Genomic DNA, 26,092 nt, shown 5'->3' with positions numbered 1-26,092 from the left:
TACACATGCTGCAGGGTGTGCAGGGAGGAATTTGAATAGTGCTGTCCAGAAACACAATACATGTTCTTCCCTGCACACCCTGCAGCATGTGTAACTCATAAGTGTCCAGGAAAACATGGCTGAGGTGGCAACCCTAAGCTCAATGCAACCATATCGCCCGCACCAGCCGGGTTTTGCAAGACCTTTAATAGCAGCGATATAGGGAGGTTAAATACCGCCACTTTTGTGGCGGTCGTTAATTTCCCTATGGCGCTCAAAACTCATAATCTAGCTGTATGTGTTTAATTTAGAAAGTCTATCATGTGAGGAATTTAGTGCAGTTAACTGTAAGTCTGCCAATACAACTCTATTTACAGAGAGAATTACCAGTTTCTTCCTGTGTCATGTTGTAAGGCTCAGGAACACATATAAGACCTCTAATCGGGAACGTAAATATTGAGTGAATTATACAAGACAGTTAAGAAATTCAGTGTTATTTGCTTGTTACAATGTAAATGTAAAAAGTTAATACATGGTAGAAACATTTAGACCAATAAAGGGAAGGATTATGGAACATCTTTTAAAATAAAACGAGGATTAGAATAATTCTTTATCAACATAATTGAAGTTATGGCGTCTAAAGCCTGGAGTATTTTTAAAACAACCAAGGGAATATAATTATATATATTACATACATGGGCTACTTTACTGTTTAATTACACTACTATATAGTTATATCTATACTATAATCACGTTTGTAACGTGTCCGTCGCCAGTTGCGCACGCAAAGGTGCATCAGGTGGATTCCAAAAATGGCAGGGTGGTGAAAGAATCCACCAAAAAAACATGCAACCGCCCGCACGAAGTAGCAAAAAAAAACGTAACCGCCTGCAAGAAATAAAAACACTTGGGGGGAACTTCCGGGCGGCGGCCATGACAGGTTGCAAGTCTGTTTGCTGCTTCAAACTCTTACAAACATCTGCACATAATCTACCTTTTTATGCTCCATCGAGAGTTAACTTTTATTCAAATCTATACTGCAGAAAAAGCTCTTTCGACCAGTGCCATCCTATTTGGATTTGAAGTCAGTTTCAGCCTACTGGAATATTACAAAGGTTGCGGCCTACTATTTGACCCCCCGGCAGGGCACCTGAGAGCCTCTGTCGTTATGGAGCAGTGATATCCCGCAAGACACTGCTAGAACTTTTATTTACCCAAGGTTATACACTTCTGCTGATTTTACGTATCCTGTGAGAGCTTGTCATGGAGACTGCTGAGGCTATCATTGGCAATATACGCTGCCTATTGGAAGCCTATATGAATACATATGAAGCAACACTACGTGAGGAACTTCAGTGTGGTGGTGCTGGTGCCTATACGCAGCCTAACTCAAAAGACCCGACTTCGCAGCTTGAGGAGAGTGGAGGCACCTTGGGGCCCCGGTGCCCGCCACTCATCAATAATGGTCCCTTAACAGAATCGGAGACCGGCCCAGAAGGGCTGGAGATAAGATGCAGGGAGGAGGCGGCTGAAATTGCAGCGAACACCACAGGGCATCATCTGTATCTGACAGATGCAAAAAAATGCCTAATTACGAGCCGCTCCTCCTGCGCGCTGTCACTAGAGTTCTGGACACTCAATTCTAATGGCACCACTGTCGGAGATCCACTTAAAGATATTGAAAGCGCACAGCTACAGTCACTGACCTCACTAGGACCTGATCTTACACAGCTGGGTGCTTTTTCTGTCACAGCTTTGTTCGCGGACTGGCTGCAGGCGACTAGAGGCACAGCGGAGTGGAGTATGGTCGGAACACCTTGCCAAGCTTTTGATTGCCTCACCCCAGCTACATATTGTAAACGAGCCGTTAAATCCGGAATTGGATGATTTATATCTATTTCCTGACAGTTATCGGAGGGCTGCTAAAACCACCACGTGAGGTCTAATATACAGAAGCAAGTTTCATTATGTGAATATTTTCAGTTTTATTTCCTAACTCTAAGGCTACTTTACACCAAAACTCCTAGATGTGAGCGAGGTATCTGAACTGATTACAGAAGCTGCCCAGAGTCATCCTTTATATTACGCACTAAGACTAATGTCCTGCTTACCTCTGACTTTGATTAACTATATGTTGTACCTCTATACTGGGACTTGCAGCTTAGCATGGAACCATAGGAGCAAACATTTCTCACAGTGAAACTACATTTTATTGATATATTGCTAGATATGGAATAGTTCATAGACGCATATCATCTAGGTTTAGGTGCTATAATTTCCACTGCTATTGTGCTGGCTCTGTTCAATATGACGAGTTTGCTCCACAAGGGTTAATGCCATTTGTCTGCCTGCGGCCGGGGCAGAACTCTTGGTTCCCACTATAGCTGATAGCACCAAGCTGCTAAAATTTATATTTTACTAACTCTAACTGGCATGTTCACTGTTGCAATATACAGCCCTACACTATTAGGCTCTCACATTACAGTTATGATTGTGTTTTTGGTTATAAATATGTTTATATATATACATGTTTTATAGACTTTCTCTAGTTAACAGATATATATGTTTTTGCTTATTGACATAGGATGCTAAAATTTTGCTGAGCATGTCCTATGTACCCCTATTTGTATATACTGCTGATGTTGCTTACCTAATCCTCAACTCATATAATAAGAGTGGTATTTGCCCATCCTATAGGATAACCTGACTTCTATTAAGTATAGGATCTGCGAGCCCTCACTTAAATGAACTAGACAAACTAGGTATTAGCTTACACCTTCTATAAGAAGACTGTGGTTAGTCTATATGTTAGCATAATTATATTCGGCACCATGCGTTAAAATATAGGTTCCTTCACCATGCTCTCTGACAAACCTGCAACTATATGAGATCTATATAATTGCTCGCTTTGGGCAATGTACGACAAAATAGCCACGAACCCCAGTAGCAAACCCCTATGAAGTATAGGTCTCTTTTGATAAGCTCTTCCTACTGCTGCATAACCTATAAGCATTAACTCCTACAGTAACTAAAAACTCTAATGAGGTTTTCCAGTCAGGATCCAAAAGTGGTCCTCTTTGATGACATTAGCCTCCATTAGCTTGGTTTGTTAGTGCAGAGGTCCAAAAGTGGCCTCAATTATCATTTTGGAGGTGTACAGAATACTAGGCATAACATCTACATGTTGGTATCTTATATTTTATTCCTTTTTCTACCAGATATGTATGCTACCAATTTACAATATCACTTGTTTGTATCCCAGCATTACCTTTGTATCATAAGACTTGATATACTATGTATGCCTTTCCACTCTCATCAGCATTAATCCCTACAGTAACTAAAAATTCTAATGAGGTTCTCCAGTCAGGATCCAAAAGTGGTCCTTTTTGGCGACATTAGCCTCCATTAGCTTGGTTTGTCAGTGCAGAGGTCCAAAAGTGGCCTCAATTATCATTTTGGAGGTGTACAGAACACTAGGCATAACATCTACCTGTTGTTATCTTTTGTTTTATCCTTTTTTTTCTACTTGATATGTATGGTACCAATTTACAAGATTTGATATCCTATGTATGCCTTTTTGCTTTCAAAACCTCAAATAAAAATTATTAAAAAAAAACAAAAAAAACACTTAACCGCCCGCATGAAGTATAACAAAAAAAACTAACCTCCCACACAATGTATTAATGAACACCTAACCCGCAAACCCCCACATCATAAAATAATAAAGTAATTAACCCCTAATCCGCAAATAACATAATTAAAATATTAACCCCTTAACTGCCAATCCCTCACATTGCAATAAACCTAATTAATCTATTAACCCCTAAACCAACAAACCCCCACATCACAATAAACCTAATTAACCCCTAAACTGCCAACCCCCAACATCGCAATAAACCTAATTAACCCCTAAACCGCCAACCCCCCAACATCGCAATAAACCTAATTTACTTATTAACCCCTAAACCACCAAACCCCCACATCACAATAAACCTAATTAACCTATTAACGCTAAAACTGCCAACCCCCCACAATGCAAATAACTAATTTAACTACTAAGCCCCCTAACCTAACACCCCCTAAATTTACCCCAATACTAAGTTACACTTAAATAAAACCTAACATTAAATTACAAAAAAAAATCTAAAATATCAAAAATAATAAACAATAAACCTAATCCCTATGAAAATAAAAAAGCCCCCCAAAATAAAAACACCCCCTAAACTAAAATGCCATTGCAGTTAAAAAGCTCTTTTACATTTAAAAATTACTAAATCCCCCCCTAACATTAAAACCCCCCATCCACCAAACCCCCAAAATAAAAAAAACTAACACTAAAAAAACCTAAAGTACCCATAGCCCCTAAAGGGGCATTTGTATGGGCATTAATTTTCAAAGGGCATTCAGTTATTTTACTGCCCTTAAAAGGGCAATCAGCTCTTTTCCAGCCCATTAAATCCCTAATCTTAAAAATAAAAAAGCCCCCAAAAATAAAAATAAAAATCCTAACACTAAACCCCAAATACGTACTTGCCGTTCCTGAAGTCCGGCGGAGAAGGTCTTCTTCCAGGCGGCTCCATCATCTTCTATCTTCATCCGGAGCGAAGGCAGCATGGAGCGGAGGTGTGGAGCTGGCTTCACCGATGCGTGGACAATGCTATGAGACTTCTGATACATTTTTTAACATCAAACAGATTACAACAGGGTTCTTCAAACTTTTTTTCCCCAAGACCCAATGCCATGACAACATATGCCTTCACGACCCTATTTTTATGCTTGGTCTGAAAATATCTGACGTAATATGCAACAAGATAGCTGCAATTTATCACTAAATAAATGCAAGTTTGAATAGTGCAATATCAAAAAATATAAATCCAAACAACCCCTATTAGAGGCTAAAAAGTGAGGAAGCCAATGTAGGTATAAAAAGGAAACACTTTATTTGTATCCATTAAAAACGGCAGACTCCTTAGGGTCAAAAAGTGGTAAAAGAAGGTTCGACCGGTTTCGGTCACTCAGACCGTAGTCATAAACTAAAATAATGCAACAGGTGTGCTACATGTAAAAGTGCTAAGCACCTCCTATTGGAGTTACCTAGAAATTTGGGTTTAATCCTTAATTCGTTATCATAAACAAAACAAATGATTGTGCAGAAGTGCAACAGTGTTAATTGAAAACAATGAGGAAACCAAGAGAGTATATCAATTTATCCAACTGCTGATATATAGAAATATTAATCAACATACATGTCTAATTTTAATAACCCACAAAGGACTTAAAGAAAATGTTAAAATATATATTAATATACCAGCTAGAAGATGAACATACTCTGTAGGATACCTATAAAGTGACTGTTTGAAAACCATATTAGTGTCAAGAACAGGATATGCATATTTGAAAAACATGTATATGTTATATGCCTCTTTGGGAAAAAGAAATTTACAACTTTGCAAAAGTCAACTAAGTTGCAAAAAACAAGAAACAACAAACAAAACACAACACACACCAGAGACACACAAAAATAAGAGTAGGCATGGTAGCAACATATGATAACTAATGGACATAGCATACTAACAAATCTGCAAATTAATCAAAAAGCAAGATGACAAAATCAGGGTACCAGTGTAAGAGGTAATATGGTTGGTACATAGTAATTAGTAACTAACTTATAACTACACTCTGGCAAACTAGAATGAATTCATAAGAATCAACTTATAATAACTGCTTAGAACCAATCATATGTAGTAAGACTAATTAATTTTCAAAAACGGATTTAAATCATGTGGTTAAACTCATGGATGCATGCTGTTGTTAAAATACCAAAATTTATTCTAGATGTTCAACGATGCCAATAGTTGAACCCACAGGGAACAGGCTACCAAGCTTATGTATCCAGTATATTTCCTGTCTGGGAAGTATCTGGAATGTATCTCCTCCTCTTGGAGGAATCATTATCTGCTCCATAGACTGCCACCTGAAGGATCTAACACTCCCATTATGAACTTCTAGGAAGTGTTTGGACAAAGCCGACACTGCTCTGTCATTAGTGATGTAGGATAGATGTTCTTTTTTGTGGGTACCTACCTCCCTTGTGGTTCTTCCCACGTATTACCGAGAGCAAATGGTGCACTCAATGAGATATACAACAATATTTGTTAGTACACTTCACACATCCCTTTGTCTCGAACACCTCAGAGGAAGTGGCCGAAACAAAGGTAGTTGATACATTGACATGTCACAGGACCTGCATGTCCGTTTACCACATTTGAAGGTCCCCTTGAAATGCAACCATGAACTCTGAGTCTTAGTGGATTTAAGTAGACTCGGGAACAGAATATTACCCAGTGACAAGTTGTGTTTGTATACAAACTAACACCCCTAACTTATTGAGGTGCACAATAGTTTATCACCCCTCAGGAGAGGAAGATTTTTTCTAATGATATTACACACCTGATAGTACTGGTTGGAGTAAGCTGTTACAAACAATGTTTTTTTCTTGGTCTGAATAAAATTGTTGGCTTTAGCCACACATCCCTTTTTTAGGGGCTAATAGCTGTCCCTTCTCAATCTGCTTGACCTCATTGAAGGCTCTGCTAATCATCTTGCTAGGGTAGTCCCTAGCTTCCAGTCATTCAGTGAGTGTCTGGCTCTCTCTCCTGAAGTCCCCCTCCAAGGTAGAGTTCCTTTTGACACTTAAGAACTGTCCTTTGGCGATCCCCTTAAAAACATGCCCAGTGCCATGACACCATATACCTTTACAACCCTATTTTTATGCTTGGTCTGAAAATATCTGACGTAATATGCAACAAGATAGCTGCAATTTAACACGCAATAAATGCAAGTTTAAATAGTGCATTCAAAGAAAGATTAGTCTGAGAATAATAAGTAGATGTATTTTTTTAAAGTTTCATTAGTTGTTTAAATAGTGACAAAATAAGTGTATTGTTTTAGTGTCTATAAAACAATGGGAACTCTGAGATGCCATGTTGTAACTTAGATTACTTTCTCTGCTGTGGTCAATTAGGGACAGTTATAAATAGGTCACTAGAGTGTGCAGCTAATAGCTATGTGGAATACAAAAGTGTTCTGCACTTCCATTGCTAACAGAAACTGAAATGCTCACAATTTCATAATGGAATTACAGGAAAAGGGGACAAAATAAAAAAATAAAAGTATATTAAAGAGTTTTTTATACATACGATTTATCATTTTGGAGATGTATTTATCTCTAAGGGAACAAAGCTAGTGCTATAGTCACCTAGAAGTTCATCATGTTCAGCTCCCCTCAAAAACAAAAACAAAAAAAGGTACTGTATTTGCAATTTAGGTATGAGAGAAAACTTTCATTAAAATTAAAAGGCCACGTGTAGTTCATGGCTGATAGCCGCCTAGGGCCGATTTATCAAGGGCCGAATGGCCCCTGATGCTCCTGTTTCCTCACAAGCCTTTAGGCTCACAGGAAACAGCAGTTATGAAGCAGTGGTCTTAAGACTGCTGCTCCCTAACTGGTCCGGGGCCTCTGAGGTTGCAGACATCAATTGACCTTGTCGTGAGTGAGCTCGTCTCAGGTGCAGTAATAAAGAGGTCCAGACCAGATATTTATCAAACAAGGGCTCACCTCAGGAGAGGTAATCTTTATTACACTGTTGCAACAGTGTCCCAGAACAAAAAAAAAGCAACGCAAGACTAACACATTTTCATATACATGCATTTTTATACTATTACAGTAACTTACAAAGCAGAGAGCTAATTGGCTGATAATGATTGGCCAATAAATCTCACATGATTAGTGGTTACTAGGAAAGGAAGAAAAAAAAACAGGTCCTCTATGTTAAAATTTGGGAGATATGTTTTCTTGGAATGTGAACAGAGGCTAGCTGGCTAATTGGATTGAGAAGTTGATACTGTACAGAGAAGCCTTGGATTTTACCTTGAGTTTCAGATATTTAAAAAAACAAATGGGAGAAGCCATAACTTTAAGATGTACTGATATATACTTTTTAGGCTAAAAGTAAGTTGTTAAAGATACATCACTTATTAGGTCAGGAGTGAATTGCTGGAAAATACAGAAGTAATATATCTGCAGTTTCAGAGAAGAGTTCAGTAAAAGAAAAGGAAAAGTTTGGTTAAACATATAAAATAATGAAAATAGAATAAGCAGCTCATAACAACCTGATCGTGTACGATCGGGTTGATTGACACCCCCTGCTAGCAGCCAATTGGCCACGAAAATGCAGGGGGCAGCATTGCACAAGCAGTTCACTAGAACTGCTTCTGCAATGTTAAATGCCGACAGCGTATGCTTTCGGCATTTAGCGATATCTGGCGGACATGATACGCTACAGCATATCATGTCCACCAGATTTTGATAAATCGGCCCCCATGTCTTTAATCCCCTTAGTTAAAGTAAGAGATCCTTTCTGGTCAAATATAGTCATAGACTTTATAACAGGGCCAGACTGGGAATAAAAAGTAGCCCTGGGAAAATATGAAGACCAGCCCTACAGTCCATCAAGATGGTAGAATGCACATGCCCCAATTTTAGCAAAGGGGAATACTGAGATACTTCTTCCCCAATAACTTTTTCAAAATTAAATTATATTACTTTGTATTAATAAAAAAATGTCAGATAGATGTTATATAGCAAACCTGCAATCCAATTGCATCCACTAATCACCCCTTTAAATTGTAGCTTTCCAGACCCAGCTGCTGCAGCCCACCTGGAAATCTCTTGGTAGGCCAATCCGGCCCTGCTTTATAACTACAAAAATGATCTAGTAGGTAAGACCCTTCATTTAGAAAGAGCTCACATGCTGACTTTTGTGCATTGCGTATTTAATTTGAAGACATTGCCACCACATAGTAAACTTAATTACATCAGACAGAAATCTGCCTTTTTTCCGGTTATTGCATATAACTGTTTGAGAAATAAGAGCTCTCACTAGAAAGGAAGATCCATTCATTTCCAAATGGTTGTGTCAAAAAATCTCTATTATTTTATTGAGGGGTAGGAAAGACTTAGAGCTGTTACTCAGTGCTGTTGCTTGTTTTACAGCACTCACCTACATCAAACCCACATAGAGTTGAGTACTATGTTAAAGCCCTTGTTCATCTCATAATTAAAAGGACATGAAACCCAACATTTTACTTTCATTACTCAGAGCATATAATTTTAAACAACTTTCCAGTTACTTCTATTATCAAATTTGCTTTGTTCTTTTTGGTATTCTTTGTTGGAAAGCATACCTAGGTAGGCTCAGGAGCTATCTGCTGATTGGTGGCTGCACATATATGCCTCTTGTCATTAGCTTACCGATGTGTTCAGCTATCTCTCAGTAGTGCATTGCTGCTCCTTCAATAAAGTATACCAAGAAAATAAAAGCAAAATTGATCATAGAAATAAATTTGATTTTTTTTTTTAAATTTTATGATCTATCTGAATCGTGAAAGAAACAGGTTTGGTTTCATGTCCCTTTAACTGTGAGAAAGTATATCTTCCCCTGCACACTTTCCCATTACATGTCAAACCATCAGGTGCCTGCAAGGTGAAATCACTGAGCACTTTTAAAATGATCCAAAAGCAACTAACAATCTTTATGTGTGCAGAAAGAGGATACATGGTAGATATGTGCATGATCGAAAAATTTGTTTCGGTTCAGATCGATTCGGAGGTTTTCGAATTTCGTTTCGGATCGATTCGAATTCGGAAAAATTCAAATGAATACGTTTCGCATTCGTTTCGGATTCATTCGGATTCGAAAAAATTCGGCTGGATTCGGTTCGGTCCGGAAATTCGGAATTTCGGTATGTGTGCTGTGTATTAGACTAGTATTATGTACTGTATATTAGGTGTAACCCATAGCAGAGTGATATAACCTAATATACTGTACAATACTGGTGTAATCCATGGCCATCCGAATTTACCGAATAAATCCGAACTAATTCGGATTTATTCGGTAAATTTGGCAGTATTTTAATTCAGAAATTCGGTTCGATCCGAATCTCCGAATTTGTCGAATTTGCCGAATTTCCAAATCGAACCGAACCGAATTGCACATATCTAATACATGGAATAAACATTTTATAGCTGGTAAACCCATATAAGCTTTTACAGAATTAATATGGATATGTTTCCCAACTCTAAACAAGCCATTCTAAATCAGACCTGGGGGTAGATTCCTCCCAAACCATACTCTTCCCCTCCATTCACACCCATCCCCGCCATATTAGGCACTGGTAGAAAGTCTGCCAGTATGTAGTTTAGGGCTTTTTTTTGTTTTTTTGCAGTGTAGTGATCCCTCCTGCCTCCCTGATCCCTTGCAAACAGCTCTCTAACCCTCCCCCTCACTAAAGACGACCATCTTTGGTACCGGTAGCTGTCTGCCAGTACCTAATTTATAGATATTTTAATTTTTATAAAAACTATTTCTGTAGTATAGTGGTCCCCCCACTTCCCCCCTCCCAGTGATCGTTACATAGGGCACCCCCACCCCTCCATTTCACTCCTTTTCTGTTGTGCAGCGCCACATCCCTCCCTCTCCCTTCATGCAGTGTCACTGTCTGCAACAATCTGGCATCTGCCTTCTTATGGTAACGGAGCTCCGATCGTGCTCTGTTCCAATATGAAGATAGATTCAAGCAGCTCAGGAACGGTAGCTCTCTACTGTCACTTGACAGCCGAGACTGCTGGAGCTTTCTAAAAGCTGCGACATAGATCTACGTCATATTGGCTTAAGGGAATGAGAGGTCCACTCTAAAACTGCAGTAAAAAATTTAGTTTAGACACATGCTACAAACAAATGTTAAAGGATTAACCACTAGAACTGATACATTTCAGAGAGGCAAGTTTGTACACACAGTGTTCTCCACTTCTAACAGCCACATGAAATAAGATTAAGGCACACAGGTGTTGAGCAGCACATCCCTGGTGCATGCCAGACTGTGTTCTGGACATAGAGAGGAGAAAATCCCTTCACCGCAGAAGAGAGTGCATTAATGCAGACTCTCACTAGTACATTTACACAGCTACTGTCACATCAGCTTCATGTAGGAGCACGTTTGAGTTCACTTGCATACTCTGTATTAAAGGGACACTGTATTTTTTCAATGTGCTTACTCACCCATGTTGTCTGTGGACATAAGAGATACATTACTTGTGAACTCATTGTTTAAATACCTCCATTGATTAGAGTATTTCAGTTTCTGGACTCTTAGTAGTGGACCAAGTCAGACACTTGTTTTAGTACTTATATACTTATTAGAGACTCACATTATATTTTGGATTCTCAATTTCCTTGACATGAAGAATTAAAGAGATAGGAAAGTCAAAATTAAACTTTCATGATTTCATGTTCTCTTATTAAAAAGAATATGTGCATATCCTTAGTAGCAGCAATGCACCACTGGGAGCTAGCTGGTGATTGGTGGCTACACATATTTGTCTCCTGTCATTTGCTCACCAGATGTGTTCAGCTAGCTCCCAGCAGTGCATTGCTGCTCTGGAACTGACTTTGACTATGTGTTTAATCCCTTTGCAAGTGTTAAACTCAAAATTATATCCAAGCAATAGTGCAATAATAAATTGCTCGAACATATTACAGCATTTTCTTTTTTAACTTTTATATCCCATTAATCATTATCCAGTGGATTGGAACGGACATTTTCTTGAGGCCCTATGATCAATAACTGGTGTGTTTTATCTGCAAAAGCAGTTAAAAGTATAGAAAATGAAGCTTAACAAACATATTGTATTGTTTCTAAATATTATAATGTTAAGACAGTCTTGACTGGAGTCTAGGGGGTCAATTTATCAAGCTCCGTATGGAGCTTGAGGCCCCTTGCTTCCGGCGAGACTTCAGGCTCACCGGAAACAGAAGTTATGAAGCAGCGGTCTAAAGACTGCTGCTCCATAACCTGTCCGCCTGATCCAATCAGCCAATAGGATTGAACTCACATTCTATTGGCTGTTCCAATCAGCCAATAGAATGCAAGCTCAATTCTATTGGCTGATCAGCCAATTGGAATCTAAGGGACGCCATCTTGGATGACGTCACTTAAAGGAACCTTCGTTCGTCGGGTAGTCGTCAGAAGAAGAGGATGCTCCGCGTTGGATGTCTTGAAGATGGACCCGCTACGCGCCGGATGGATGAAGATAGAAGATGCCAGTCTGGAGGACCACTTCTCCCAGCTTGGATGAACACTTCTCCCGGCTTCGTTGAGGACTTCTACTGGCTTCGTTGAGGATGGATGTCGGATCTTCAAAAGTGTAAGTGGATCTTCAGGGGTTAGTGTTATTTTTTTTTAAGGGTTTATTGGGTGGGTTTTATTTTTAGGTTAGGGCTTTGGGCCGCAATAGTGCTAAATGCCATTTTAAGGGCAATGCCCATACAAATGCCCTTTTCAGGGCAATGGGGAGCTTAGGTTTTTTTAGTTAGGGTTTATTTGGGGGGTTGGTTGTGTGGGTGGTGGGTTTTACTGTTGGGGGGGGTGTTTGTATTTTTTTTTTCAGGTAAAAGAGCCGATTTCTTTGGGGCAATGCCCCACAAAAGGCCCATTTAAGGGCTATTGGTAGTTTAGTTTAGGCTAGGTTTTTTTTTATTTTGGGGGGGCTTTTTCTATTTTGATAGGGCTATTAGATTAGGTGTAATTAGTTTAAATATCTTGTAATTTGTTTTTTTGTTTTCTGTAATTTAGTGTTTGTTTTTGTAATTTAGCTAATTGTATTTAATTTATTTAATTGCATTTAATTTAGGTAATTTATTTAATTGTAGTGTAGTGTTAGGTGTTAGTGTAACTTAGGTTAGGTTTTATTTTACAGGTAAATTTGTATTTATTTTAGCTAGGTAGTTAGTAAATAGTTAATAACTATTTAGTAACTATTCTACCTAGTTAAAATAAATACAAACTTGCCTGTAAAATAAAAATAAACCCTAAGCTATCTACAATGTAACTATTAGTTATATTGTAGCTAGCTTAGGGTTTATTTTACAGGTAAGTATTTATTTTTAAATAGGAATTATTTAGTTATTAATAATAAGTTTTATTTAGATTTATTTCAATTATATTTAAGTTAGGGGGTGTTAGGGTTAGACTTAGATTTAGGGGTAAATAAATTTAGTATAGTGGCGTCGACGTTGGGGGCGGCAGATTAGGGGTTAATAAATGTAGGTAGGTGGCGGCGATGTTAGGGGCGACAGATTAGGGGCTAATACTATTTAACTAGTGTTTGCAAGGCGGGAGTGCAGGGGTTTAGGGGTTAATATGTTTATTATAGTGGCGACGATGTCCGGAGTGGCAGATTAGGGGTTAATAAGTGTAGGTAGGTTGCGGCGACATTGGGGGTGGGAAATTAGGGGTTAATAAATATAATGTAGGTGTCAGCGATGTTGGGGGCAGCAGATTAGGGGTTAATAAGTATAATGTAGGTGTCAGCGATGTCCGGAGCGGCAGATTAGGGGTTAATACGTATAATGTAGGTGTCAGCAATGTCGGGGGCGGCAGATTAGGGGTTAATAAGTGTAAGATTAGGGGTGTTTAGACTCGGGGTTCATGTTAGGGTGTTAGGTGTAAACATAAATTTAGTTTCCCCATAGGAATCAATGGGGCTGCGTTACTGAGCTTTATGTTGCTTTATTGCAGGTGTTAGACTTTTTCTCAGCCGGCTCTCCCCATTGATGTCTATGGGGAAATCGTGCACTAGCACGTACAACCAGCTCACCGCTGATTTAAGCAGCGCTGGTATTGGAGTGCGGTATGGAGCACAATTTTGCTCTACGCTCACTTCTTGCCTTTTAATGCCGGGTTTGTAAAAACCTGTAATACCAGCGTTGTAGGAAAGTGAGCTGTGACAATAACGTGCAAGTTAGTACCGCACCCCTCATAACGCAAAACTCGTAATCTGGCCGCCAGTGTGCTCCTGTATATTATGGCAATATTGCCTCTGGATTGGATGGGGCCAATAAACTGTATATGAATTACAATTAAAGTACAATTATTTAATATGGAGTATTATTGAAGCACACACAATTCTGCATTTAACACATTTTCATATACATAACACCAGTTTCACATATTGGCTCTGGTGTTATACAGAAAACTGTGCCAAAACTGAAAATGTATTTTTGAAATTGTACACTCTTAACCTAGGGATCTTAAGAGTATGAAAATGTAAAATAACATGTTTAATTATGTGTAGTTAAAAAAACTTTGCAATATACTTTCATTATTTAATTTATCCCCGTCTTTATAATTTAACTCTTAAAATTGTTGGTTTTCTAAATGCCATTGAGTTTCTATAAAGTAATGGGAGCTGCCATGTTTAAACTTAAGTTTCCCTATTATCTATACTTCCTGCTGGGGACAATAAGGTTAACAACAGGCAATAAAAGAGACTGCACAAACAAGGTTGTGTGAAACATAGGATTATCCTCACAGCCTTGTTTGCACAGAGATAAATAAACAAACTAGTTCAAACATAGTGGAGCTGTTACTTTAAAGGGACATGAAACCCACATTTTTTCTCTCATGATTTAGGAAGTGTAAACAATTTTAAACAACTTTCAAGTTTACTTCTTTTAGCAAAATTGTTTAATTCTATTGGTATCATTTGTTGAAGGAGCAGCAATGTACTACTGGTTTCTAAATGAACACATGGGTGAGCCAATGACAATCAGTATATACTGCATATATATGCAGTCACCAATCAGCAGCTAGAACCTAGGTTCTTTGCTGCTCGTGAGCTTTCCTAGATAAAACTTTCAACAAAAGATAACAAGAGAAGGAACCAAATTAAATAATAGAAGTAAATTGGAAAGTTGTTTAAAATGTTATACTCTGTCTAAATCATGAATGTCTAATTACGAGTTTACTGTCCCTTTAATGAAACTGAAGTACTTTATAGAAACTAAACCTTTGCAATTATATTTTTAATATCGAAACAACTAATTGTAAAAAAATACATCACCATGTTATTCTAAGGCTAATCTTTGCTTTGAAGACATCATTATATCTAGCATTTATTTACTGTTTAACATCCCTTTAACTCTCTTGGAAAGGAGCTAAGTTTTGAAAAAAGACACCAACAAAACAAAGTTCATTTGATAATAATAATAAAGATATTAATGCATCACTTCCTCTGTTTATAATGCACAAGTGTTTTATATGGGGAAAGTGCATGCATTTTGAATCATTTCAATACTTCTGTTGCATCATCTCAATAATAACTATTTCTGTTATCATATTTGAGTTGCATCATTTCAATAATAACTATTTCTGTTATCATACTTGTGTTAGCTCATTGCAATACTGAGCATGTGCACCGTGCTTCAGCCTTTGCCTATACCCTGTGGCTTTGAGTAGCCAGGAGCTAGCTCCCAATTACTTCCGTTGCCTGGGTGTTACGACCTTTGATTGGTGTATCATTATCAGCCAAAAAAAAAAAAAAAAAGGAGAAGCAGGAAGGCTGACACACTAGTGGGCAGCATTGCAAATGTTTTCATGAAATGTTTTGCTTCTTTGCAACGGAGGACCTCTGAAATAACTAATAAAAAATAATCTTGTTCTATTAAGTACATTTACAACAGTGGCAGCCTATGTATAGATTTTAAAGATATTATTTCATCTAATCAATATTTTCCTTAAAATCTGGCTTGCTAAAATTCAAATTATTTCATCTTCAAGAAAAAAATACTCTCTATATTACTCTATATTAGAAACATGTCTTTACTACATTAATTATCTCAGTATTTACAAGTAATTTTCCATTTTAATCATAATACATTCGGTCAGTCACAGTGTCTCTTTGTTGCAAGAGAAAAAAGTGCAATTTGTTTTTCCCAAAAGTTCCACTCCAAACAGGATGCAGGTAAAAACCTCTCTAATCACCATGTTTGGCACCAGCAGCATGCGGTCTTGTTAAAAGAAAGAAGATCTTGTAGTTCCCCCTTTTTGATCTTGAAGAACTCAAACACTGTCCAGAATCACTTTAACCTTTATCAGTTTCTTGACGAGTTTCATATTTTAACTCATTCCAGTCTTTTACATAATAATCAACAGCTAACTTTAATGGAATTTCAATGTCTGGCTTTTTTTTCTTTTTTGAGTTCCTTCTTGTACACAAAAATAACAATACCCCTAACAAACAAAATACAGAAAAAGCCAGAATGGAAATTACTGTAGGCACACTTAATTGTAAAGAAAATGAGGCCATAGCTGAATATTTTGTGCATGAACTTAATGAAATCACTTGGTTTTCCTTGCTCATTGAAGCCTTATCCATTATCAAAGATTCCAGGTAGCTTTGGTTACTGATACTATCATTGAGAAGGATGTTAACCCTGACAATAGTAGAAAGCACTTCAGGATAACCATGGTCACTTGCTTTAACTATAAGTTGATATAGGCCACAATGATGCCCATGGGTGTTTTCCTTTAATGTAATGTTACCTGTCAAGGCGTCAATCATAAACAGTTTGGAAGAATCACCCATTTTACCAATCCCACTGTATGTTATGACACCATTCATACCAGCATCATAATCAATGGCATGGACCTTTGTTATGCAGGATCCTTTTGTGGTTTCTGGTGGGACTAGCACATATGAAAAGTTTGACTCTGGGAGGAGAATAAGTGGAGCATTATCATTTACATCTAAAATAAAAACAGTAACTTTTACTCTGTTGGATAAAGGTGGGTTGCCAAAATCTGTAGCTTCAATCAAAAGTTCATACGTTAATTCTCTCTCATAGTCTAAGAAACCCATAGATCGCAGGATGAGGCTCTTTTGATCAATTGAAAAGAGTGTTGTATAATTTATAAAGTACACTGAAAATTCACTGTTTAAGCCACTATCAGCATCTGTGACATTTATAATTCCAACTTCACCACCCCGTGGAAGATTTTCAGGAACATAAAAAGTCAGGTCTTTAGTTGGAAAGTTGGGTGCATTATCATTTTGATCTAAAATATTAACTATGACTGTGCATGTACTATTTTTAGAGGGAAATCCATGATCTGAAGCTGTTATCAGAAGCAAGTAAGATGCCTCTTCTTCTCGATCAAAAGACTCACCTGCAGTGAGTATTCCATCTGTACTTTCAATTTTAAACATAGAATGAGGATCCTCTCCAAAGCTGTAGCTAATCTTACTATTCGATCCACTATCAGCATCAGAAGCAGAAAGTTTCAATAAAAAGGCCCCAGGGTCATTATTTTCTTCTATGAATATTTCCACTAGAGTTTGGGAAAATTGTGGATAATTGTCATTTACATCCTCTATCTTAATACTAATTTTTTTTGCATATACTGTGGAACCATTAACTGTAGAATTCCCAATTATGTAAATGTCATAATTTCGTTGCAACTCAAAATCTAAATTTCTGTAAGTTAAGAGTAAATACCTGTCAGGAGAATTTTCAGCTGGCCTTAAATAGAATGGCGATGTATTGTTTATATACAAAGGTCTGAGAATACTATGATCAGGGTCTTCAATATCTAAGATGGCAAGAATAGTATTCGGTACAGCATCTTCAGTGATAGAAACTGTATTGTTTTCATGGGAAGCTACAAAACGTAATTCAACACAAACATCTTTTTTTGGAAGTTCCTGTATACTTATACTTATGTAAGCTACAGCTGGGGCACATCCAGGACCGATGGCTAAAACCGTAAGTTTGTGCTGTTGGGGCATATTGTCATGTATACTTACAGACAGAGTTATCATTCCAGTACTGCTGTTCAAATGGAAAAAGCTCTTGGATGATTCTTGCACTCTGTTGCCATAAACATACTGAATAATATGGTTCTCACCAATGTCTTCATCAACTGCAAGAAGCTGAATGACTGTGGCATTAACAGAGGTGTTTCTAGGGAGATTTACTGAGACATTATTTGTCAGAAAAATGGGACAGTTGTCATTCACATCTGTAACTTGCACCCTAATCAGAGTGCTGCCAGATAATGCAGGATTCCCGCCATCTGATGCTACTAAATACATTTGGTATTCGTTCTGTGTTTCCCGATCCAAAGGCTTTTGAACAGTTAATAAAAGGACTTCAGCATTCTGATATAAACTGAAGGTCTCATCAGTACAATTCAAATGATATGTGAGGGCGCTGTTGTTTTTGGTGTCACGATCACTAGCTAAGTGATCAATGGGGTGCATTGTTCCTACTGTGGCATCTTCTGGAACAGACAGAATGATGATCTCCTCTGAGAAACAAGGAGCATTGTCATTGACATCCAGAATATACACTTTGATTTTTACTATTTCTGACTGTTCCTCAGAAGAAATAAACACATCCGATGATAAGACACATTCATCTAAAATATCCTGCGGACACAGAGAATCTCTGTCTAATTTGTCAGTAGCTACATACAAATTTCCACTTTCTGTATCCAAAAGGAAATAATTTGATGAGTCTAGCATGGTGAATGCTACAGAGGCTTTCAATTGCAGAGCCTTCCTTAAACTGCCAATAAAAGTTCCTTCTTTTTGCTCCTCCGATATGTGAAATGTAACTTCTTTTGTAGCTCTGATTTGACACAGATTGTGAAAGACAACAAGCAGAACTGATAGGTATACCTGAAAAAAGAAAAGAAAATATGTGTATAAATTTCACTTTAAAATCATCTTGGCACATTACAAATTTACCATTTTCATTTTGGTTGTGTTCCATAGCTGAAAAGTCTTGTTAGTATATACTGGTGCAAATCCCCAAATTCAGAATTCCAAAATCCAAACATTCTGAAATCCAAACTTTTTCATTTATATTTTTTTAAATATAAAATTATATAAAAAAAAAAAAATCTGCCTGTAAATCATAATCTTTTCTGCCTGTGTCTTTGGTTTGGTTTTTGTGCCCTTAAATGTAAATAATAGTCTATATTTATTTAAAACAACAACTATTACTTTTCTGATTACAATACTGAACTATCTTTCTGTTGGTACTATGTTTACAAATGTAATACAAATTATATAAAACTTTAGGTTACATGTATAAGCTGTATTATGACATGTAAATGTTGCCTTAATGACATTAGATATTGCTGTTTACACTTGGTTCCACCCCTCTCCAAACGGTCCCATTATACAGATGCAAATATTTAACAAAATCCAAACTGTTCTGAAATCCAAACCTTTTCCAGTCCCATGCAGTTTGGAAAAAAAAATTCTACCTGTAATAGGAATCATAAGATATAGGGGCCTATTTAAGAACGTGCTAACAGACATGATCCGATATTGCGGATCATGTCCGCTGCACATCGATAAATGCTGACAGCATATGCTGTTGGTATTTATCATTGCACCAGCAGTTCTTGTGAACTGCTGGTGCAATACCGCCCCAAGGAATATTCGTAGCTAATCGGCCGCTAGCAGGGGATGTCAATCAACCCGATCGTATTGGATTGGGTTGATTTTCGGCGATGTCTGGCTGCCACCTCAGAGCAGGCGAACAGGTTATGGCGCAGCGGTCTTTAGACCACTGCTTCATAACTTGTGTTCCTGGCTCGCCTGAAGGCTCGCCTGAAACATGGGGCATCAAGCTTGATAAATATGCCCCATAATATTGCATTCTAAAACTGGGTTAAATTGTTCCAAATTGTACAGTAGATGCTGTTGCAGTTGTAAACCTGGTACTAATAACAAAGGTCTACACAGACTATAATGAAGTGTTCTGTTGTGACTACCAGGTAGTACAGTTTCTGACTATAGTATAATATAAGCCTAAGGGGTAGATTTATTAAAGGTCGAGCGGACATGATTCGCTGCAGCAATGCCATCCCCTGCACATTCATGGCCAATCGGCCGCTAGCAGGGGGTTTCAATCATCCCGATCAGATCGGAATGATTGCAGTCCACCACCTAAATGGTGGCGGACAAGTTAAAGAGCAGCAGTCTTATGACTGCTGTTTCTTATCTTCAGTTTCAGGCGGACCTGAAACTATCAGCGTAGATTGCAGCATCTGCTGCATAATAAATCTATTACTTCAGACCATATTCAAATGCAAGATCTCAAATATGTGTATATTCTTCATATTGTGAAATACTTCAGTTAAATTCATTAAGGCTGTTTATTAAATATATTGGGTTTAATTTTTTATTAAAACATTACTTTATTTATACCCTGATGAATAATGTATATATTAAAACCAATAAAATTCTACAAAATATATGCACTATATAGTACTCCGCAAAAACAGTGAAAATTAGACAGTTACAGATTAGGAAACAGACTAGGAAGATATCATAGAGACTGAAGGGTGGGAAAGGGGGATTCACTGTGAGATTAACAAGATTATTGAACATATAATATAAAACTGTAGAAATTAAAGAGTGAATGTGTGAGAGGGAGAACACTGACTAAAAAGGGAGAAAAGCTAATAAAAAAAAAAAACTCTAGAGATGTGGAAGCACATGGGACAAACAGGCATAGTGCTCTATGTACTTATAGGGGACACAGCTTTGGAGAGCTTGAACTGCTTCTTAACCTCTCCATCACCTTTGATAGTATCCATTGCCCACAAAGATGAGGGGATATAGGAAATATCTAGTTGTTTAATGTTATATGTTGAAAATGTTAGATTTTCAATACAATCAAGAATAAAATGACTTTTATGCCTGTTCTTTTAACGATCCTTTGCCCAAGTGTAAAAAAAACAAACAAACAATTACAGAAGCCAATAAATGTAAACTTCCCAATATCAGACTTAAGAATATATGTTAAATCCACATATCAGACCTTGGGTTAGAGGCATGATCCCAGTAACCAATAAATGTAAACTTCCCAATATCAGACTTAAGCATATATGTTAAATCCATATATCAGACCTTGGCCTGTATTTAACAAAGTCTGGCGGACCTGATCCGACAGTGCGGATCAGGTCTGCCAGACCTCGCTGAATGCGGAGAGCAATACGCTCTCCATATTCAGCATTGCACCAGCAGCTCACAAGAGCTGCTGGTGCAACACCGACCCCTGCAGACTCGCAGCCAATGGGCCGCCAGCAGGGAGGTGTCAATCAACCAGATTGTACTCGATCGGGTTGATTTCCGGCGATGTCTGTCCGCCTGCTCCGAGCAGGCGGACAGGTTATGGAGCAGCGGTCTTTGTGACCGCTGCTTTATAACTGCTGTTTCTGGCGAGTCTTCAGACTCGCCAGAAACACGGGCCGTCAAGCTCCTTTCGGAGCTTGATAGATAGGCCCCCTTGGGTTAGAGGCATGATCCCAATAACCAATTAATGTAAACTTCCTAATATCAGACCTCAGACTAGATGCATGATCACAGTAACCAATGCAAGTTAACTACCCAATATCAGACCTAAGAATATACCTGTATATGCATATCCCAAGTAACCATTGTATGATAACTGTATGCCAAATCCAAATATCAGACCTAAGACTAGTTGCATGTCCCCAGTAACAAATGCATGCCAAATGTATGCCCAGTATAAGAGTAAAGACTAGATACATGTGCTCAAGAACCAATACACAACAATACATATTACAAACAGGTAATTTTGAAAATACAGAACAGGCCATTTTTTTTCAAAAGGTACCATAATTCAATATTGTATTAATGACATCTCTTTTAATATATATTTACATTTTCACAATGAAGCTTTGAAGATTTTTAATAGCATTTTATAGTGTCAACAGTAAGTATTATTACAGTTTAACAAAAGATAGTTGACCAAATGGTTTATTTACTAGTATTTAAAGGGACATGAAACCCAAATATTTCCTTTCATGATTTAGAGAGTGTCATTTTAAACAACTTTCTAATTTACCTATATTATCTAATTTGCTTCATTCTCTTGATATCCTTTGCTGAAAAGCATATCTAGATAGGCTCAGTAGCTGCTGATTGGAGGCTACACATAGATGCCTCATGTGATTGGCTCACCCATGTGCTTTGCTATTTTTCAACAAAGGATATCCAAAGAAAGAAGCAAATTATTTAATAGAAGTAAATTGGAATGTTGTTTGAAATTATTTTCTCTATCTGAATAATGAAAGAAAAAGTTTGGGTTTAGTGTCCCTTTAAGCTTAAATACTTCTGGATCATCTTATTCTCTAAATTATGAACCTATAGGTTAAAAATAAGTTAAAATAAAAATCATCTTCTACTATGACTTCAAAAAAGATTAAAAGGAGGGAAACCAATATGTATATTATAATAGATTTGTTTTTGTGTTATCATCAGATATGAAAACTATGAAATGTATTTCCAAGTTGGCAGACATTTTTCTGTCATAAATCAACTAGAATAGAAGGGTCTGAAGGTTCTCTCGGATAGGTTGGCAAGAAGTTGGCATATTTTGAATTATGTAGTTGGTTTTAAGACAAGATCAATATTTTTTTGATCAATAGGATATAACCAGATTAAACATACATATTTTTAATAAGTGCCACAGCCTATGATGATATTTTGATGTTTCAGTAGCATATTTCAGTCTTGTTCTGCCCTAGGCAATAAAAATTCTGCTGCAGCACCTCAGTTTTTAGGCCTTTTTTGGCAAGAATATAATAATAATTTTGGTCAGGGAGTAAAACATTACCTTTTTTTTTTCATGCCATTTCCAAAGTATATGTTCACAACAAGCTATATGAAAATATATAAAGATTGAGATGCAAAAAGTCTTTAAAAATTGTAGTGTGTTCACATATATATATATATATATATATATATATATATATATATATACTGTACACATATACACACACATACATATACACACACAAGACAGATATTTCCCACATTTATGTTTGCTACTCAGCCACTAGTGGGTCTAAACCACTGGTTTTCAAACCTTTCCTCAGGCCTCCCTAACAGGCCACATTTTGAGGTCATCTGAACTAGAGCACATGTGAAATAATCAGCTGGAAAACTATTGTGGGCATTGCCGCCACTAGAAATTTTGGGGCCCCTGACTTAACCATTGATCAGGCCCCCCCCCTCCTTTGACATGTGCAATTTTTGACCAAGTGACTAAAACATATATGCACTTTATTCTTAAGTGTCTATTTAAACTTGGAAATGTTGTAAAGGTAGTAACATACACTGAAACACACACTCACACATAAGAATTCACATATAGACACTCTAGCAAACACGCAAAGAAACTCAGACACAGACACCCAAACAGACACTTAGCACTGGTTTACATTGACCTGACAAGTAATGAGGTAAACTACAGTTTTGTAAAACAAAAGGAGATTTAGAAAACAAAATATGGAGTTCTGATTATCTTTTTGTAAAGGAAGATAATTACCAAGTAAATGATGACAACAGCATGCAGTGGCTGAAAGGAAGGGCCCTGAACTGCCTAAACAATAATTTAAAGGTTAAATGGTAGATTGGTGACTTCCGGAAAGGTCTCATTAGTCTCAAAGTCTGTAGAAAGATGTGAATAATCAGTAGTAAGATCAAAACGTCCTAAAAATGAACAGACAATGGACACACACACACACAAACTCAAACTTGCACATACACCCAAGGAAACACCAACAGAGACAGCTTCAGAAAACACACAAAGACATACACACACACACAGAGACACCCACAAAAAACACAGAAAGACATACATACACACCCTCACTGAGACATCCACAGAAAACACACAAAGACATACACACACCCTCACAGAGACACCCACAGAAAATACACACCCTCACAGAGACATCCACAGAAAACACAGACATACATACACACACCCACCCTCACAGAGACATCCACAGAAAACACAGACATACACACCGACCCTCACAGAGGCATCCAGAGAAAATACACAAAGACAAACACACGCCCACCCTCACAGAGACACCCATAGAAAAAGCTCAAAGACATATGCACACACCCTCACAGACATCCACAGAAAATGCACAAAGACATACACACCCACCCTCACAGAGATACCAACAGAAAAAAAATACATACACACTCATAGAGACACAAACAAAAGCACAAAGACATAAACACAGACACCCACAGAAACACTCACAGTAGGAAACATTTATGCACCTTGCATCCCCTAAATCAACAGTGTGTGACATGCATGATAAAAAAAATGCAGAAATTAAGAGATCACTTTTTAAATAATCATATTTGTAAATGTGCAAACAAAAATAATTCTGTGAATTCAAAATTGTACATTAATGATCTGGGTAGATGGCTAGATGAAGAAAAGTATTTTTAAAAGGTTAACATATGTTTGTTTGATACTTTCTCCATTTTCCCCAACCAAGAGCACCACTTCAAATATAGTGTACAAATGTTCCCATCTATCAGCTGTACTTGGGGATTTTGAAAATGCTGTACTCTATATGGTCTTGGTGGAAACATAAGCTGTAGTACTCATGCCATTAGATCTGGTTAAATGCAGGATTTAAGATTGTTGGTATGCATTTCAAAATTAAGTCAGCTGTAGAGTAAACTGAACAGTTTTAAGTTAACCTGTCTCATTTCCAACACTGAGCAATCTTAGTCTGAGAGTATAACATGTTATGCAGATGTAAAAATCTTAGATAAAATGCCTCCTTGTGTCTGGAAAGTCCTTGCATAAAGGGGCAGTAAACTGGAATGTAATATATATCATTTGTGTATTGAGGAGGAAACATTTCTGCATGGTTTTAAATATAGAATTTCTACAGCATTGTCAAATAATCATAAATACACTGCTGTTAAAAAATTTGTTTTTATGGACCCCTGGCCCCACCATACAACTACTACTACACTGAAGTTACAATCTTAAATTGCAAAAAGAAATAAAAAACATTTTCTAAGTAATTCCTACCTCCTCTGCAAATGAAAGTGATCAGCCGTCTGACTCAGGCACACACTCTACAAACAAAGTGCCAAGTCTGTCTCACACTGTGCATAGTGGTTTAGTGCACACTCAGAAATCCTCTCAAATGCTAATACTTTACTCATTGTAATAACATTTCCCATGCTCAATTAGCATTATATTGTAGTACCCACTGATTGGAGGATCATCACAGCTACAGCGAATGATGTCCGCCAGCCATATAATAAATCTACCCCAAAGACTTATCAGAGAACTGCTTTACACAATTAAAGTGACATCAACCAACACTCTGTTAGGCATCAATACCGTTTAAACAATATTTAAACATTAAACCTATTACAGACATACTTTATATAATAAGGGTAACTACAAGAACAGATGAAGGGTGCTGGAAAAAAAAAGTTCTACAGTCACAGATATTATTTATAAACAGCATCAAATTCTTTGTGCAATATCCTTTAAGTTCCTATAAGCGATGATCAAGCTAGAAAAGTCATAACAGTGTAAAGAGTGTAATGCAATAGTTTATGTTTCTGCAGATGAGGAGTCTGACCTTATTCACATTCTAATCCTTCATATATAAGCTCCTGACACAAGAGCCATAGAACATTTAATGGCATCTAAGAGGTGAGAAGAGAAGGAAAGTCTGTAAAGAAATCTTAAAAACATTGGGGCCCATTTATCAAGCTCCGGATGGAGCTTGAGGGCCCGTGTTTCTGGAGACCGCTGCTCCATAACCTGTCCGCCTGCTCTGAGCAGGCGGACAGACATCACCCCAATTCAACCCGATCGAATACGATCGGGTTGATTGACACCCCCTGCTGGCCGCCGATTGGCTGTGAGTCTGCAGGGGGCGGCGTTGCACCAGCAGCTCACATGAGCTGCTGATGCAATGCTGAATACGGAGAGCGTATTGCTCTCCGCATTCAGCAAGGTCTGTCGGACCTGATCCGCACTGTAGGACAGGTCCGACAGACCTTTGTTAAATAGGCCCCATTGCCTATTTAACTTAAATAGGCAGAAAAACTTAAAGGGACAGTCTACACCAGAATTTTTATTGTTTTAAAAGATAGATGATCCCTTTATTACCCATTCCCTAGTTTTGCATAACCGACACAGTTATATTAATATACTTTTTACCGCTGTGATTACCTTGTATTTAAGCTTTTGCAAACTACCCCCTTATTTCAGTTCTTTTGACAGACTTGAATTTTAGCCAATCAGTGCTGGCTCCTAGGTAACTCCACGTGCGTTAGCACAGTGTTATCTATATGACACACATGAACTAACACACTCTAGTGGTAAAA

At 37.6% G+C, this 26,092-nt stretch overlaps 1 protein-coding gene across 2 annotated transcripts in view; it reads right to left on the bottom strand.

Annotated features, from left to right (window-relative positions):
• Positions 1-14,004: 14,004 nt before the first annotated feature.
• Positions 14,005-26,092, bottom strand: part of LOC128646005 (protocadherin-20-like) — an 85,591-nt gene continuing 73,503 nt past the window's right edge. For both annotated transcript variants that reach the window (XM_053699389.1, XM_053699388.1), the window contains exon 2: positions 14,005-18,559. In XM_053699389.1, coding sequence (XP_053555364.1) covers positions 15,962-18,559 — 2,598 coding nt within the window. In that variant the 3' untranslated portion in view covers positions 14,005-15,961. The remainder of the gene's footprint in view (positions 18,560-26,092) is intronic.

The sequence above is a fragment of the Bombina bombina genome, chromosome 1, assembly GCF_027579735.1.
Source record: "Bombina bombina isolate aBomBom1 chromosome 1, aBomBom1.pri, whole genome shotgun sequence".
Classification (NCBI taxonomy): domain Eukaryota; kingdom Metazoa; phylum Chordata; class Amphibia; order Anura; family Bombinatoridae; genus Bombina; species Bombina bombina.
Note: the sequence above shows the minus strand (reverse complement) of the source record. Positions and strands in the feature narration are given on the sequence as shown.